Consider the following 17537-nt stretch of genomic DNA (forward strand, 5'->3'; position numbering starts at 1 on the left):
GGCGCCGTGGGGCGGTAGCGGCGGCGGGGAGGATGGTGGGGGGCAGCGACGGGCAGGCTCCGCCGGACGCCACCGAGCTGAAGCGCAGGCGGAAGAGCCCCCGGCTGTCGGGCGCGGCAGGAGCGGCGCAGGCGGAGGAGGCCGAGGCCGAGCCTGGTCCCGGTCCCGGTTCCGGAGGCGCTCTGGAGGGTGAGCGGCGCGGGCGGGCGCGCTCAGCGCTCCGCGGTGGATCCCGCGGTTGAGGGCGCGGGGGGGGCGGCGCGAAGTGGTGCGGGCGGGCGCGCCGCGTGTGCGTGTGCGTGGGCCGGGCGGGGGGGAAGACAGGCCGGGCCCGCGGCGGGGCACCGCGGCCGGACGCTCCTCCGCGGGCTGCCCGGCCCTGCTCGCCCCTGCCCGGCCCCGGGCCTGCCCCTCGGAGGGGCTCCTCGGCCGCCAGCCGCCCCCGGGGGCGCGCAGTTAACGCGCAGCCTCCCGTGAGGGGAGCGGCAAATGGCGCCGTTAACGACCGGAGGCGACGGGGAAAGCGCGGCCTCCCGGCAGGGGCTCGACGGAGCAGTGGGCGCGGTGTTTGGGCCGGGATAACCGGAGTCAGGGCTCGCAGCGCCGTGTTCTGCCTCCTGGCCTGGCTGGAGCAGGGCGAGGCCGGCCTCGCCTCGGGCTGGCGTCCCTTGGTCAGCTAGGTGGGCTTCAACCCCGTCCTGAAAGGGAGCCGCTGTGGGCTGCTGGGCTCTGCCGCGCACTTAATATATTTCTTGTTTTAGCAAATGAGCATCCCTTTGGAAGTCCAGCTTCCTTGACTCGACCCCCTATTAGAGCGTGTAGATCGGCAGGTAAGTTTTGGCTTCTAACCCAGGGAAGTTACTGCGTTTGCTGCTCTGCATTGCAAAGATACTGAAAGGCCCAAGGCCTGAGGAAGCATAGTTTATTGGGTTTTAGCTCCTTTGCTGGTCTCYTCTGGTGTCCAGGTGAGGAAATCCTACTTCTGCTTTGATTCTGTACGTGTAAAACTGGAAGTGCTTCTCAGCCTTTCAAAATGATAGGCRCATGTAGAGCGCTCGGGAGCCCTAAGATGACTGTTTTAGCCAGACTTGGAACAGTGTTTAGTCAGGGGATTAAAATTGGGGGTAGCTGATTTTACTAAAGCTACTTTGTTTTAGAAGCCTGAATTTAAAGAAAATATCTTGATTTGCAAAAAATAGATCATAGCAAGACTTCCCCATCCAATGTGCAACATTGCTTTTGAGGAAGTCCGTAACTGGGCTTGCCGGTCCTTTCTCTGAAGCATCAAGCATATGTTGTTATTTGCTGCCAGACACTGAGCTGGACAGCAACTGTGTTACCTCTGTAGCACATCTTTATTTCCTTACTTGATGAAAATGATATCCTTTTTAAAATTTTAGAGTGATGCTAACTGCATAACACCTAGTTGTGTGGCTGTAGCTTTAGAAATTTGTCATTCCAACAGAAAACTGSCAGCAAATCATCTTTGTTTCCTTCCTTTTTTTATCTTTTGGTCTCTTTGAGTTGAGCAGTATTTGGTAATGCCCAGATGGGTGAATTGGGCTGGCCTGAGACTCCTCTGTTTCCATCTGTACTCTTGTGGCAGGGCTGTGACTGAGCTCTTGTTACAGCTACAGTGCATGGCCTTAAGTACGCAGTATTGTCTGGGCTTGGCCACTGAAATGCTAGCTTGGATAAGTAAGGGCTGCCAGCGTCATGCTTCAGTTTTAAAACTTCCAGGAGACGTGGAAGAATCCCTCCTTGAGGGAGGAAGGGAGAGAGTGGGCGTATTTTGGGGGGAAAGTAAGAAGTGTCAATAGTTATCCATTTAAGAATGGGAATTGTCATATGCACAACTGGTTAGCGCATAAAAAAGTACCGTTAGCTTTACCGGTGAAAAATGCTGTGGGAAGCCATTACTCCCAAATGATGGCTATCGTGGCACTAACGTGCTTATTATGATAAATGTGTCTGGGCTGTCTTACAAGCTATAGGAGAGTGGATTTTTTTCTTACGCTGGCATCCCGAAAAATGAGGATGGGAAGGAGAGATGCCAAGATTTTAACATCAGTGGTATTTGATTATATTGACAATGGGTGTAAARGTAGAAAGTTAAGAGACCTTAGTGCTTTATACAGAAGTGAAGGAATAGAAGAACAACTCCCCCTCCTCCTCACAGGCCTCTCATTTGTGGGTATAACAGTATTTTTTTCTGGAGAGTTTAGGGAAGAGCAGTGGGACTGCATGGGGGTTTTTGTAAGGACTTTCAGTTTCCTTGTAGTTGCTCTTCCCTGAGAGCAGAATGGAAACAAAACCACAACTTGAAAAACTGGTTTCYGACTCCTGCTTCAACATTTTAAATATGAATTGGGAAACTTGCTTCTAAAGCTAAAAAGCTTAAAGACCCTATAAAATACCCTGTCACAAATAAGGCATCTTCCAGATCAGCTAGCAAAAGATGTTCTTTTGCTAGCTGATCTAGAATATGTGTGTTAGTAATCTCTGTTGAAGTTGTCCTAAAATATGCAAGTAGAATGTGTGACTCTACAAATTAAAGGCACGAGCTAGATGTTTTTGGCACTTGAATACATGCAGTCTATAGTGGCTGTGGAATATTGCAGCGTATGTGTTGCATGCAGTCTCATCTTGGTATTGAAGAAGACTGAACCCATAAGGCTAGAGATTTACCAGACTTCAAGAGTGAGCTGCACTACGTTAAAATAGCAGCTTTATATTTTGGTTTATAAGCCTTTTATAAATTCATGGTTTTCTAATCCCTTTGATCAAACGTGTATGAAATGGGGATAGATCATTCTCTCTTGGCAGGTGCCTGATTGTGCAGAAGGTGGCTGGCTGGCAGATTTAAGGTGGATTAGTAAATTCTCCCTAGTTTGTTTGAGAGGCAGGGACGATCCTTTTGGTAGGAGGTTGAAGGTCTTGTAAGGGAAGAACAGCAATGTTTGTTTGTTTTTTGAAAGTTAAAGTTCATGAATGGGGAATTTATTTCCTCTGGAAGGGTTGCCATGCGTGCAGCCTGCTACACTAATAGTCTGCCTGTCTGTTGGAGGTATCCGCTGTTAGTGRATGAAACAGAAACTGCTGATTCACAGGCTGTCTTCATGTGCGAAATAGTTGTGTATGTTTACGTCTTCTTTCCTGCTTGCAACAACTTTCTTAGGACGCTTTGAGAGATGCAGAGTACTGATTGACTCAGAGAAGGGGAGAGGAATTAAACAGTGTGGAGTGCATGAGTAGCCCTCTTTAGAYTCATAGACCTTCTTGACCTTTGATTACTAGCTAACACTACTAGTGAGATTTGCTTGCAAAGCCTCCATGCATACTGAAATATGGCTACGTTGTTTGGCAATCTTGAATATCTTGAAATCGAGTAAATGGGTGAATGTTTTTCTTACCTTGGTGAGAAATTACAGTCATTACACAGTTGTTTGGGATAGCTTTGAAAATACAATATCTCCCTCAAAATTTGCAGATATTTTACTGTTGTACATGTGACTTTTAGTTTCAAACTTACGGTGTTTTTTCTTCCCTTTCTTTTTTTCTTTGTGTACTTCATATACACGGGCATGCGAAAGGTGCCAGAACATATTCTAATCAGATTGTTTACTTTTCTTGAAGTAAAATAATAAACACTAGGTGGCAAGGTGGCGTTGCTTTCATGTGTGTGGTATAAGAACTATAAAAACGTATTAAACCACAGGAGAACCTTGTACTGTTCAACGAATACAAAAAGGGCCCAGTGTGGGTATCACAGAGAGAAAAGCGTTAGCARTTGTATTCTTCTGTTTGTGATTTCCTCCATTTATGCCCTCAGCTTGATCACTGTATCATGATCTTCATTCCCCGGTTGTACTTCAACTTTTATTACGTACCTGCGTTTTTTTTTTTCCCCCTTCTGTGAATCTGGGCAACCATGTGGTTGCACTTTATTTTTTCAAACCTCTTCTCTTGGTTCTCCACTTTTGACTGGCTTTCCAGCCCTGACCTTTGCTCTGCAACTCCCGTTGCCTTACTGGACTTTATTCTTTCTAGATAGTAACATTAACTAAGATGGGTGTTAGTGTCTAAATGGCTGCATAATTTGGCAAGCAAACTAAAGGTGTTGGTTTAGATTCTTCCCAGCTAAGTGAGGGGGTTAAGTTAGGAGTGTAGGTGCCCTAGATTTCCTCTATGGTGGGAGACAGATGGGGAGAGAGAGGGAGGCCCAACTGAAGAATGGCTTGGACCACTTAAAAGGGGAATTTATGTTCTTAAAGTGCTTCTCTTTCTTTTCCCCTCTGCCTGGCGCTATGGAGAACATAGAACGATTATTGTTTGTAAATGGTGTGCCCAAAACTCAGTGGGGAAAAATTCTCTTTACTCCCATGCTTGTGTATTTACTAGTTTACACTGAATCCCTTTAGTGTGGTATTTCTTGGCTCTTAGCATCTGGTATTGGGCTTTTTATTTATTTTTTTTTTCCTCCAAGCATTTTTAAGCTGAGGACTCAAAATTTCTGACTGGTGCATAGGCAGCTTTATTTGTAGTGGATTTGAATTTGCTGTAGGCTTTTCATTTTGTARCCCCTTTTGGGGACTTTTCAAGAAAGTGACCCTTGGGAGATCACAACTTGAAAACCATTTGTTCAGTTCATAAATGTTCTAAACAGTGTCTTGGTCCTTCAGTGTTGTGAACACAAATGGTACTAACTATACAAATCCTTTTTTTTTTTTCCCCTCTATCAGGTAGTCCTTCAACTTACTTCCTTCCAGAGCAACCAAAAAAGGAAAAGGCAAAGGCTTATGACAGCGATGAACCCAAGAAACYGGCAGGACATCAGCCAGACACTGATACGCTGTTAAAAGGTAACAACAGTAGTTTTGTCAATACCTTCTCCACCACTGTGTGTTTTGTCTTCAGTTGATGCTGGTTTTGCTTGTTTTTTGGCTTGTGTATCTTGATCTAAAGGAGAGAAAATCTGAATGAGACTGTTTATAATAAAATTGTGTCTATCTGTCGACTCAGTCAGCTTTCCGTTTGGAAAGTAACAAATCTTGTGGTRCTTATGAGAATTCAATTGATGCTGCTAATTTCTCATCCTTTATGTTTTATTATTATTGCATTGAAAAAAAAAAAGTAGGAGGAAACAMTAATGTTTGTGGCCTGCTGGGAAAAACAGTGTGGAGGGCCAAACTGAGCCCTTTCTGTTAGATATGGTAGCTTCCTCCCTCTGCAGAGCAGTCTAAGAGGCTGTCGTATGGAGCAGGTTTGTTTTGGTAGTTCATATAGATGTGACTACTTCTCTGATAATCTTTTGAAGAATTCACAGAAAGAGCTAAAWGCGTGTATGGCTTCTCTTTCTTATTCTAAACTCTGATGTGATAACCAAGTCTTCCCATTTTGCTTTGGTTTCAGAAAGCAAGGCTGACTTCATTGAGAAAAAGGAAGAGCACCACTCGCCTACATTGCAAAGTAAGTGGAAAAGTAAATACTTAATCTTTGCCTGTACCTAAATGAAAAGTGAACCAAGAAAAAAGAGCCTAGTGAAAAGGGCCCTTTTACTTTTCTGTGCTTATATCTTTCTTGTGCCTTGTAACACTTTGCTCGAGAAGGTGGAGAGAGAGAGAGAGACCCAGGAGGCAGACCCAAATAGAGGAGATGGAGACACCAGTATATCTCGGAGCCAGATCATTCTATGAGGTTATTCACCTTGCTGACCCAACAGAAAATAATCCACTTTTTTTTTTGGCTAGGTTAGGTAGTTGAATTGACTCATTGGACAATCAGTAAGTGCCAGAGCACGTAGCAGTGGTATTGTGTGAGGAAGGGAGCACAACCGTCACCTTTTGGTAGCAATGACTGTTAGATCGGTTCTTATGCACACACGCATGCAGACACACACACGCGTCACATTCCTGTTTAGCCTGGGTGATAGTGGCCTGCTATGACTGAATTAATCATCTGGTCCTCTTGGAGTGGAGCGATGCTTTTCTCCACTGGCATRCTCTAGTCTGCTCACCTAATGATCAGTTCTTTGCGTTTCAGGCTTTGTGTCTTTTGTGGGGAGTTCTTTGTTTTTTTTCTCTTCTTGGCAGAGTTCTTGAAATAGGAAAAAATTTACTCTGAATTCTAAGTGGAGTCTTCCTTTTCTGTTCTTACAGTGTCAGCACTTTGTTTATCTAAACCTGCTTAGGGTGGAAACAAGTTTGTAAATCAGAATTCAATTTAGAGAACTTTTAGGTGTGTGGTGTTGTTGTTGTTGTTGTTGTTGTTTTTTTTTTTAAACTATGGTGCCTTCTATAAGAGAGGTTTATCTTATGGTAGCTGCATATTGGTGAAAAGCCTTTGAAAAATTAACTGATGCAGGTAGTTCTTGCTAGTCTGGTACTTTTTCTTTCCTGTGTTAGAGGCAGTATGTGCTGCAGGAGTGATCAGTTATGTGGTTGAGTGAAGAATTTGGAAAGTCACTTGAAATTAAAAGCTTTAGAGTGTCTACAGAAGTACCCTGTTGGAGTTAGGCAAGACAATAACTTGTTTGGTCTTTAAGGAAGTTGTGTTGTAAATAAGCCAAGATTCATAGGTAGAGTAGGATCTAGTATTAGACCATTTACTGAAATATTTTGTTTACTTTAAAGTGTGAATTACTGCTGTTTTGTAAATATGAAAACTAGTGTCTCTAAACAGGGTTGCATTACAAAATATTACAGATAGTAATCTGTTAACTGTTAGAATGCTTACTTCAGATTAGCCAGTTAAAAGTTCAATGTCTGTGCTCTGTCAAGGGGAAAAAAKGGGGAATGGAGTAGTTCTGTTAAGCCAGTTAAGCTCTGGCTTAAACCAGAGCTGCTTTTAGCACCTGGGTGATTACATTCATACAGAAACAAAGTTGTAGCATTTATTTTGGTGTTCTTGAAATAACTGCTGCAGGGTGTGTTTGTTGAATTTATTCTTGATAATGTCACTGACAACATCCTCATTGGTCTGTCTATATATTAATAAAGAGCCTTCACTGTTGAACTGGTTGCTGTAGTTCTCAAGGAGCAAAAAATTCTTGTGTTTTTAATTAACTGACTAAATGTAGAAAACGTGCTGACCAGTAATTGCACTGTATATATTCATACAGGTCTCTTGGGCTAAGGAAAGCTGTTCACAACTCTTTTAGGGATAATGTCTCTAGTATCTTGCTGTCTGACCTCATTTAAATAAATAGACCAAGAATATATTTTCAGTTGAAAGCTTGTATTTTGCTTTAAAAGCATGATTCATCCCAATAGCCTGACTGCCAATAAAACAGGCATCTGACCCTAGCTAGTTGGAGAGGAGATACGAGACTGTGCCTTTAAAATAACACTGTGCTTTTGCTACTTAAATCTTTCATGATGTTATTTTCCGAAAACATGTTTCAACTGAGCTTCTATTTTCTGTCTTCCAACTTCATGAACAAAATCGAAGACCTTAATCAGGATGTGGTACCCCTGTGTAGAAAAACATGCAAGTTGCTCAGCCTTTGCCAGTTTGTCATCTTGTACTTGAAATGCCTCAGTTTTTATTTGTATAACTCTTGAAGAGTTAAGTCATTGGGGGCAATCTGTGATCAATTGGTGATTTGTGCTTTTTATGCAAAATTGTCAAGATGACTTAAGAACTGGCATTTGGCAAAGAGTGTAGATGGGAATCCTAGAGTTGGTCTGCCAGTTGAATGGGATTTCTTCTCAGGCTAGTAGTAGTGGTGAACATGTCCTTTTTCTAGTTCTAGACTAGCACAGGAAGCTCTTGATGCAGAAGGGAATAGGACACCCCATTCCTGTCAAAGTAATGCCCAGGATGAGGTCATAGCCTTGCCTTTGCTCCTATTTAGCAGGACTGGGTTCACATCAACAAGGTTTTATTCAAGAATAGTCTGTTAACCTTCTTGTAGGCTTTGTAGAATTTAGTRTGTAAAAGCATAACTGGAAACGGCTTTCCAACTAAAGCAATGCAGTTCTGTGATTTCAATGTCCTTTCAAATTCTCTGCCGGAAGGTTGGTCAGAATTGTTGTCTTATGTATTATTCTCATGTTCCTCTCTTAATCTCTTAACAGACAGAATTAAATCTCGAGATCGGCCCAATAYAGGGAAGCAGTCACAGCCTTTGGCCAAAAGTAAGACTTCTGCTTTCACTTCTGTTTCATATTTGTTATGTTTAACCATTTTCATGCCTGTCCAAGTATTAGATMTCCTGGTAGCTGGTGTTCAACTGAAGGTCCTTGCCTGAACAGATAACACATGCCCTAGGGAGCAAGTCTTCAGCACTAAGGAAAGAGGCGTCTTGTAAAATAACTAATGTTTCCRCCTGCATTTAAGGTCTTCCATCTATAGTGCTTACAAGTTTGCTGCAAGATTAAAGTAGAGGCAGGCCTAGTGCTGTTCTTATTTAACAGCTGTTTTGCTGTTATCCTATAGGTTAGGATGTWAAAAGGTGTAAGGTTTTTTTCCTGTTTCTGGGGAATTTACTGTTTTTTTTGTCACCGATTTTGTTGGGAACAGAATCAGGACTTAGGCCTCATAGTAGGTCAAGCAAGTGTTAATTAAACTGTTCAAAACAAAATCAGATCAAACCATGTATACTCTGATAGTGTTGAGCTCCAATGTTTAAAATGCAAATACTGCAGCAGAAACTATTTTTATTATCCTTATTGGGATAGGAAGGARAAATAGCACCACAGAAACCATTCTAGTAATGCCAGGTTTTGTATTGGTCTGTTTCTCCCCAACCTAAATGTAGGAACAAACCTGACCTTTTTCAGAACTATTTTAAGTTGTTAATTTGTGTTTGATTAAATAAAGGGTGGGGTATCAAACTTTTAGAAGAACTCCTTTTTCAGAAGGATGTGCAGTTACTCTGTCATTTCCAGAAATATTTCAAAAAAACCTTTTTTTTTTTTAATGCTATCGTGTCACTTCACTATGTTAATAAAGAAGCTGAAAGCTTTTTTTAAAATTAGAATATCTTCTGATCTGGGCCTCTTCAGCCTGGAGGTGAGAAGACTGAGGGGGGATCTTATTAATGTGTACAAATATCTAAAGGGAGGGTGTCAAGAGGATGGAGCCAGACTCTTTTCAGTGGTGCCCAGCGACAGGACGAGAGGCAACGGGCACAAACTGAAACACAGGAAGCTCCACCTGAACATGAGGAAAAACTTCTTTACTGTGAGGGTWACAGAGCACTGGAACAGGTTGCCCAGAGAGGTTGTGGAGTCTCCTTTCTTGGAGATATTCAAAAGCTATCTGGACAGGGTCCTGGACAACGTGCTCTAGGTGACCCTGCTTGAGCAGGGGGGTTGAACTAGATGATCTCCTGAGGTCCCTTCCAACCTCAACCATTCTGTGATTCTGTATTCAGCTACTGTACTGATAGCTCAAGATAGTGAGATGAGTTCACTGACTTCTACTGGTTCCTCTATTTTCCTCTTGCTTGTTGACTTCTGATTCATTTTAAAACATTTTTTCTTCTCCCTGTTTGGTCCTCCTTTCTATAGGTGCTTGTGGATTGCAGAGTGGATTTCACAAGGGCTGGACTTTGTTACTGCTTATTCTGTTAATTAGTATCCCATTGCTTTGGGTCCTGTGGAGTGGAATGCCAAGGTTTCTAGATGCAACTTTGTCAAGTAGAGATATTCAAATTCTGCAAGCATTTCGGGCCCAGATGAGGAGACTCAAAAATACTTATCAAAGTCAGGATCCCAATCTGTGGAAGAGAACACACATGTTCCTTGAGAAACACCTCAATGCTTCCCATCTGCGTTTGGAGCCAGCCATTTTGCTGTTCACAGCTGGCCAAGAAGCTGAGAAGGCRCTGAAGTGCTTAAGTAATGAGATTGCGGATGCTTTTGCCTCCTCCCAGAATGCTACTGCAATCAAAATTAATGGGGCAGACAAAGCCGTATTGGATAGCGATATTGTTAAGCTGGAAGTAGATAATGAGCTCAGCTCTGGGTTCAAAGGAGGCAAGAAGGTAGCAGTGGTGCATCGATTTGAATTACTGCCTGCAGGCTCCACCTTAATCTTTTACAAGTACTGTGACCATGAAAATGCAGCATTTAAGGATGTAGCTCTTCTGCTGACAGTTCTCCTGGATGAGCAGTCTCTGAGAAAGAGCCTGACCTTGCAAGAAGTTGAGGAGAAAGTGCGGGATTTCCTCTGGACCAAGTTCACCAGTTCAGATGCTCCTAGTTCTTACAAGAACATGGACACAGATAAGCTGAGCGGACTGTGGAGCCGTATATCTCACCTTGTCTTGCCTGTTTGGCCTGAAAAGGACCTCCCTGTAGAGGGATGCACATAAGTTGTTAGAGAAGGCTCAGGAAAGGAGGAAGACAGAAAATGTGTGTTGTAATGGCTGAACAGGGCAGAACTTCCTACAGCTGCTGAGCAGCACACAGTGCTTTCTGTGCAAGGAAATCCAACCAACTGGCAAGGTTGTTTCTGCTAAAGTAACTGGGACCTCTCTAAATAAACTGCAAAATGTGAGAAAGGAACATAGTTCTTGGTAAGTTGTATTTGGTAACTTATTCAGGTCGAGCACCCTGGAGTTGGAAATAGGTGTCCCCTACTGCAAATCATTCAACTGCTTGTAAAGCCGTCTTGGTGCACTATTGACTTTGCACTGAGGATCCCTTCTAGTGGTGGGAAATGCTGGTATTGAGTGTGACAAGGTAATGGGATGTAAAAGCTCRGCTTCATCTGACAGAATTGCTTTCTTTTTTGTCTGGGACACTTAATGAATTGAAATGATGATAAAGTGGTATGAGTTCAAGCGTGAGCTTTTTCTTGGTCCAGTTGACTGCAGCATAGATGTTGGCTGTCTCTGGGGACTTCTAGAAATGGCAAAATTGCTCAAGAGATTTGTGATTTGTAGAGAACCTTTCAGCAAGGATTTCTTCCTTAAATGAGCCTGCCCCAAACAGTTCCGGAGAGCGAGAAAAGCTGAGGTACAAAGGATCGCTTGACGTTAGTAGTAGATGCCAGTTAAATAATCCCTCAGCACCTCTGCCTCACTGCTGCCAGGAATTTTCTGCTCTTTGTCAAGTTTTTCAGGTCTTAAAACTTGGGGAGAAATGATAAATGTCAGCCTAGTGTGTGTGTGTGCATGCTAAAGACTTATTGCATCTCCTTTCTAAACAAAAATTTAGGAAGACATAGGTTATTTCTCATTTTAATAAGATAACTATTTTTGCATCAAGAGGATTTATTTATTTGTGGTACTCAGTATCCTATAAAAATAACCTTTTTCATGTGTCTGCATATAACCTGCTGCTTACCATATGAAACTTTAGTGAAGAGCAGATTTGCATTGCCTGTGTCTAAAATATATTTTATAGTGCTTCATGCCAAGAATCCCTTACATCAAACTAAAAAATATGTACTTGTTTCTATTGTAAATAGTGTGGGTATATATAAGTGAATTGCAGCACTTCCATATCACTGCTGTTAGTGTATGCTCTTGAGCATTGGTCCGTGTGTGTTCAATTTTAATGCGCATGAAGGAATGCGTGAAGACTGGTCTCAAATTAGGGGAACATTTTCTCATAACAGCTGAGGGATTAGTGGCTCTCGGACACGTCCTTTATTTGCAAGGCCCCCTGAGCTACCCTGTTGTAAACATCCTTCTTCAGCAGGAAAACCTCTCGGGTGCTGGAGCCTCTGGCTTCGTTGTGCCAGTGAAGGTTTGGGGGTTGATGTGGAATGGACCACAGTCACYGTGAGTGTACAAAGGAACACAGTTTCAGAGACTTGGAGCTGTAGTCACTTAAACCACAGGTGGGTTTGTTCTGACCACTGAGAGCCAGAAATGGACCGTGCTTTTTATTTTAATGTGAAGAAACAGAAACAGYAAAGAGACATGGAAGTGCTACTGTTCTAGATGTTTAAGAATCACTCAGGAAGGAAAAGATGGTATTTACATTTTAGACATTTCACTGGACAAATGTTTTTTAAAAAAATGTGACTTATTTCTGAGTGTATACTGATAGCATACCTGTTTGTATATTATGTAAACTATTTTAGTAATCATTCAAAATAAATTTACTTGTTTGTTTTATAACTCGTTTTAAGATTTGCCAATTCTATTTTAAGTGGTCAGACTGTTTTTATTTACATGTTTAAGACTGTTTCTTTTAACTTTGATCAACTATAGACAAGTAAAATAGCCTTAGCAAAATTATAATTTCTTAGGAACTTGAATAGGGGATAGATATTGGGATGCGGATATATGTATTTGATACCATCAGGGCTTTTCTCTAACTGGACACAATTCAGGAAATTGTAGTAGCTCTGAATTTCCTCTTACTTCGTGTTCTTGTACTATTCCTCAGTTCTGATTTCAGATGGAACTAATGATAAGATATGGTTCACCATTAGTATGGTGTAAGTGTCAGCAGCTGACAAATGGGATTACTCCATTCTTGTCCTACTCCTAGGTACATGTTCCTGTACTTCTGCTGTGCCAAATTAGTACACTGTGAACTGGCTGGAGGGACAGATTGTACTGAAAACTTAGCTCAGGAAAAAAAGGATATACTTGGAATCAGCAACCACTGAGAAGACTAAGCTGTGACATGAAGGCAAGAGATTCCATGTTTTTATACTAATAAAATTTACATAATCCAGGTTATTTTATGTTTCTAAAACTGCCCCACCTATGAGATTATGGAGTATTAAAGAGCTATGTTCCACTCTTTAAAGATAAAACAGGAAGGTGCCTAGAAACTAAAGACTTAACAGTCTATATAGTGTTGTGCCAGATGAGTTGCATTTTATGTTAACTCTAGGGAAAGTGAAGTGTATTTCCAAATATAGATTGAGTCTGGGAAAAATAAATTAAAAGCAAGATGCTACACAGCAGTTGTTGCCCCTTCTGGAGAAGTGGGAAGACTTGGGATTAGAAGACTGTACGTGCTGCTGAAGAAGCAGGTCCTCTTTGTAGCCTTCTGTGGCTTTCTTCTTAAAAGGCTGTCATTAGCTATCTGCAGGTGCTTAATGCAGGTCTCATTAAGTACCTCCTYCTCAGCCAGAGGTAGAGAGTAATGTTTGTCCGTGTTGCTCACGGGCAGCTGATTGCTATCCTCATTATTACTTCATTGCTTGCAGCAAACAGCCATTTGATGTTTTCCAAACTCTCCAAAACTTTGGCTTCTTCCAGAGAAAACTCATTTCTGCAGTTGAACTATTCCTAACTGTCAACAGCTCAACAAGTAAAATAGTCTGCAATAGAAAGATGTGCTTATAGGGAAGGCACTGGGTCTGGCCTTGAGACTGAAGGGGGAATGTTTCTCACTGTTCTGTGGGCTTRGAGTGTATAACTTCTGGGTAGAAACATTCTTTGGGGAGCAAAACCAGTTGAACTTCAATTTATAATCTAAATAGTGCAGAACACCTGTTTTCTAGCACTCTGCAAATGACTTCCTTGTGAGTTCCTATGGGCAATATGGTTCCTGTGAGCAGGAATGTTACTGTAGGGGGTTTCAAGAGYTTTGAGTTACTTTAACAAAATTCCCTTTTAAGAGAATAGTCTAGGAGAAGAATTTTGAGAAAGTACAGACAAACATCACTAGGAAACAAAAAAGCTGTGAAGTATGGTATGCATAGCAAGAAGTTACTAGAATCTCAAATATAGAAGGAAATGTACATGTTGACAGTCTTGAAGATAAGGCTTTCTGGGTCTGAAATGTGCTGCAAGGAGGAGGACTGGAAGATGTAGTGCCATCCTGATGGCAGGAAATGGAGGCATGGATCAGTCCATTGTTTTCAACACTGAAATGCATGCATTAATGGAAACAGTAAAAAAGTATTTTTAGTATGGTGTGTTGAGGGGTGACAAGTCTGTTTCCCTCGTTGCTTTCTCCACTGATCGTCTCAGGATCTTGACCTGCTTGTTCCAGGATGAGATGTCTAGGAATGAGAATGGGGGAGTTTGCCCTGGTAGAGTGCCTTTCCTGGGGCACTCAAAATGCTCCTCCTGCTGTGAGCAGACACCTGGGAGCCGGGAGAGTCACCGCTCTGCAGGCAGCGATCCAAAGCAGAAGGTGTAGCATGGGTCCTCCTCTGTAGCTGCCACCTTTGTGCGGCTGGAGGATGACAATACCTATTTTGCCTGTAGCAGTGAATGATGTAAAAGGGACCTAGAGTAATGTGCAGCCTCATCTGTTTTACCTTGTCTTTCACACCCTGCTCTGAGTCCCAATGCACTGAGCAAAGAGGAGTTTGGAACGTGCTTAAAAGGTTAGTTCGAAAGACTAATTTTTTCCCCCCTTTCTTCACACCAACAAAAGCATTCACTCTCTTCTCCACAAATTAAAGAAAAAACACTATTGTGGATTTGGGATGCTTTTTTGATAAATTTATTTCTGTTCTGAACTGGTAAGAGATTCAGGTCAAATTGGGTACAAAAGGCAAGCTGAGCTCCATGTTAAGGTAGGTATGCAAGTACCTGCTATAAATGGTAGGTATATGCTTTACAGAACGTAGCTATACACAGTCTGCAGTGCAGTTGCCTGCATAATGTATTTAGAAAAAAAATTACAGTTTTGGCGGTATGTAATGATACACAAACAGCTTGCCAGATTTTGTGCTAAGGTCCTGTAGCACAGCTGGAAAACTCTGAGAACAAATTTGGAAATCAGGAGTAAGTGCTCTGTAATGAGCCTTTCAATTTTATAGTCCCAAATCACACACAGAAAACAATTTTTCTTATGTTATTTCCACTGTAATACAAACTGCAAAATTGTAGGAGTGTATGGAAGGAGAAGGGGGAGGGTTGCAGTCCTCACAGCTGTCGGGTGTCCTGTTTTATTGTCAGCTCCTGACAGTTGGGTTTATATGGGAATGCCTGGACAACCTCATGCCATGTTCGACAGGTGGAAGCACCCTTCCCCAAATTCCTCGATGGCTCTTGGGAGGCATGTCAGTCAAGGAAGGGGGAGGGAAAAGCTGGCTGCTCTTCTTTCGGCCGCAATAGCCAGCTGCCCCTTTCTAATTTTAGAAGGGGTATGCAAGAGTAGTACGGAGTGGAAAACTTTCCAAACCTCTCCCTTAAAGCTGCAATAGCCAAGTTAGCGTAAAATGAGATTGTGGTTCTCTAGGCTTAGCTTGCAGTCTGCCTCCRTACACCACGCTCAGCGCTCACTGCAGTGTCTTCGTTGCTTTGCAGTTTAATGGACAGTTCATCACCCTGGATTGGAACTTGATTTTTGCTTTTCTCTCAGGCATGGTTGTTTGCAGGTAAACAGTTTCTTTACTTCTAACAGTAGCAAATTTCACAAGAGAACTGTACTTCCCATAAGAATTCGGTTTCTCTTTTCTTTTCGTGTGAAGTCTGCCTTTGAGAGCTTTATTTCCATTGGTAGGGCATCTTGAAAAAAGTCATCCAAAGTTTTATGATTAATTCCACTGATGGATACAGAAAATAACTAGGAGCCATGTGGAAGCAAAATCAGAGTAGACAAACATTACCTTTTAATTTTATTTTACTGAGCAAAAATGATAACTTTCTTGTTTGAGAAAATCCTAATATGATGCCTTGTTTCCATGAAGATGAAAAGGAGGAGCAGGAAACTAGATTTAACTGCTTCCAAGCAGAAGAGAGAACCTATGTTTAAAAGCATAATTAAAGAGGCAATGCATTACAAAAGTGCTGAATAATTTAAGTAGACTGCCAAGCCAGCAATATTAAGCAGTAAATTAAAGCAAACACTAGGTGATGATGGGAATGTAATAATTTAAATTGTCTTAGTCTGCAATCAGGGCTGTAATAATGCTTTCACTGACTGAAATTGTCATTATTATTATTACTAAAAATCTCTGCATTTGGGAGGAGCAGGTTTACTCTTTCAGGAGTCTGGAGGGAATAAGGTACTACTTACCACTTTTTCCCATTGGAGTCGTGCATGTCTATTGCTGTTTGTATTTTTTTCCCTTGTCTAGCAAAGCAAAATTGTTTTCAAAGGTTTAACCGCTGACATCTCAAGCTTATCTTTTGTTTTGAATGAGGTATGCTTACTCTGGAAAATATACTCTGTAATTAGTTTGTGTATGTAAAGGAGCCAAATTAAGGTTAAATGGGTATCCTGTAATTGTGATGTGATTCAGTTCTGAGCTGCTTAAGCTTGGCATAATTTGTATGGAAAATGCGCACTGTTTGCAGGAAGAGGGGCAATACAAAATTTAAGGAAAAGAAACCCTGCTCCAGTAATTTTAATGATGCTTTAGGGGTTGGAGTAGATAACTCTCTGCCCCCATGCTCCCCTCAAGAAATTTGGCAGCTGCAGTCAAACAATTGTACTAATGAGTGAAAACCAGAGTCTGGTAAAGCTGTAGATGAGCCCTGAAGGAGACATTTAGGAGACATTCTCCCCAGGTACCTTTAGGAAGAATTCCTTTTCTCCTATTCTAATGACTTTCCTTCTTCAGCAGAAATAATCTTGTTGTAGTTGGATAACATCTTAGATCTATTTGTGAAATGTGGGTGGTTTTAATGCATCTTTGAGGTGAAATCTATGTAAYAGAAGACAGTACAGTAACAAGCTCTTCTGGGCTTATACAACTATTAAAGGTGAAATGAACCTGTGGTGCTTAGTCACCTCTGTGAAGTTTTGCAAATGTTTTGTTTATTTAAACTTAAATTTGAAAACTGGGAGATGGTAATCAGAGCTGCTTTCATTTTGTAAAAAGAAAAAAAAAATTTAAAGATGACTTAACTGTGAATACAAATGACTCAAAACCAGCGCCCCAGTTTCGACTGGAGCTGCCCCAGGCYTGTCAGCCTGAGCCTGGCACAGGGCTGCAGCCGGGCTTTAGTCACCATTACCGAGCCTGTTCTCGCAGCTCTGAGGTGCCTCTTGTTTTCACAGCGTTTCCACGCGGGCTGAACCCCCCTCTGCGCAGGGGGAAAATACGGGGAAATTACATTTCGGGGGGGGGGGGGGGGGGGTTTGGGGCCCAGAGAAGAGCGAAGACCTGCTTTCCCCCCCCCCTTCCCCCCAGACCCGAGGGCCCAGGCGGCCCCCATGGCGGGGGCAGGCCCCGGGGCGGCTGAGGCCTCCAGCCACGGTAGGTGAGCTCGGGCGAGCCGATGCCGCCCCGGGGCTGCTGGCGGCGGGCGGCCCCGCGGCCTTTCCCCTCCCCTCCCCGCGGCCTTTCCCCTCCCCTCCCCGCGGCAGTTGCCGGCGGAGCCGCGCCGCGCCCAACATGGCCGCCGCCAGGGGCGAGGCGCGCGGTGGGGGAGCGGCGGGGCGCCGCCATGTTGGGAAGGTCTCCGGCCGGCCGGTTCTCGCGAGACCTCGCCGGTCGCTCCCGCCGTGCCCCGCGCCGCCGCTCTCGCCGCCGCCGCCGCCGCTCCGTGTCAGTCGTTGGCCGGTAATGGCGGCGGGCTAGCGCCGCCGAGGTGACCGCGAGCCCGCGGCCGCGCAGCTGAGCTGGGAGCGCCGCCGCGTCCCGCCGCCCTCCTCTCGGACTCCGCGGGATGCGCCGGGACCTGTCCCCGGGGCGGCGGGCGTCGGTCACCG

General features: G+C 43.3%; 2 protein-coding genes across 3 annotated transcripts in view; both read left to right on the forward strand.

Annotated features, from left to right (window-relative positions):
* Window positions 1-6: 6 nt before the first annotated feature.
* Window positions 7-12079, forward strand: LOC112975088 (torsin-1A-interacting protein 1-like). Of its 2 annotated transcripts, XM_026084759.1 has the most exons (6): window positions 7-189; window positions 762-830; window positions 4743-4862; window positions 5413-5469; window positions 8079-8138; window positions 9516-12079. In XM_026084759.1, the coding sequence occupies exons 1-6, from the start codon at window positions 33-35 to the stop codon at window positions 10319-10321; spliced, it is 1269 nt and encodes a 422-aa protein (XP_025940544.1). In that variant the 5' UTR covers window positions 7-32; the 3' UTR covers window positions 10322-12079. The 2 variants fall into 2 exon arrangements, with proteins under 2 accessions (XP_025940544.1, XP_025940545.1); XM_026084760.1 differs by lacking the exon at window positions 762-830.
* A 4768-nt stretch (window positions 12080-16847) lies between these two features.
* Window positions 16848-17537, forward strand: part of CEP350 (centrosomal protein 350) — an 80603-nt gene continuing 79913 nt past the window's right edge. Inside the window, exon 1 of the mRNA XM_026084753.1 lies at window positions 16848-16864. The gene's annotated coding sequence lies outside the window, so the exon portion shown is untranslated. The remainder of the gene's footprint in view (window positions 16865-17537) is intronic.

The sequence above is a fragment of the Apteryx rowi genome, unplaced genomic scaffold (genome assembly GCF_003343035.1).
Source record: "Apteryx rowi isolate R43461 unplaced genomic scaffold, aptRow1 scaffold_65, whole genome shotgun sequence".
Lineage (NCBI taxonomy): Eukaryota > Metazoa > Chordata > Aves > Apterygiformes > Apterygidae > Apteryx > Apteryx rowi.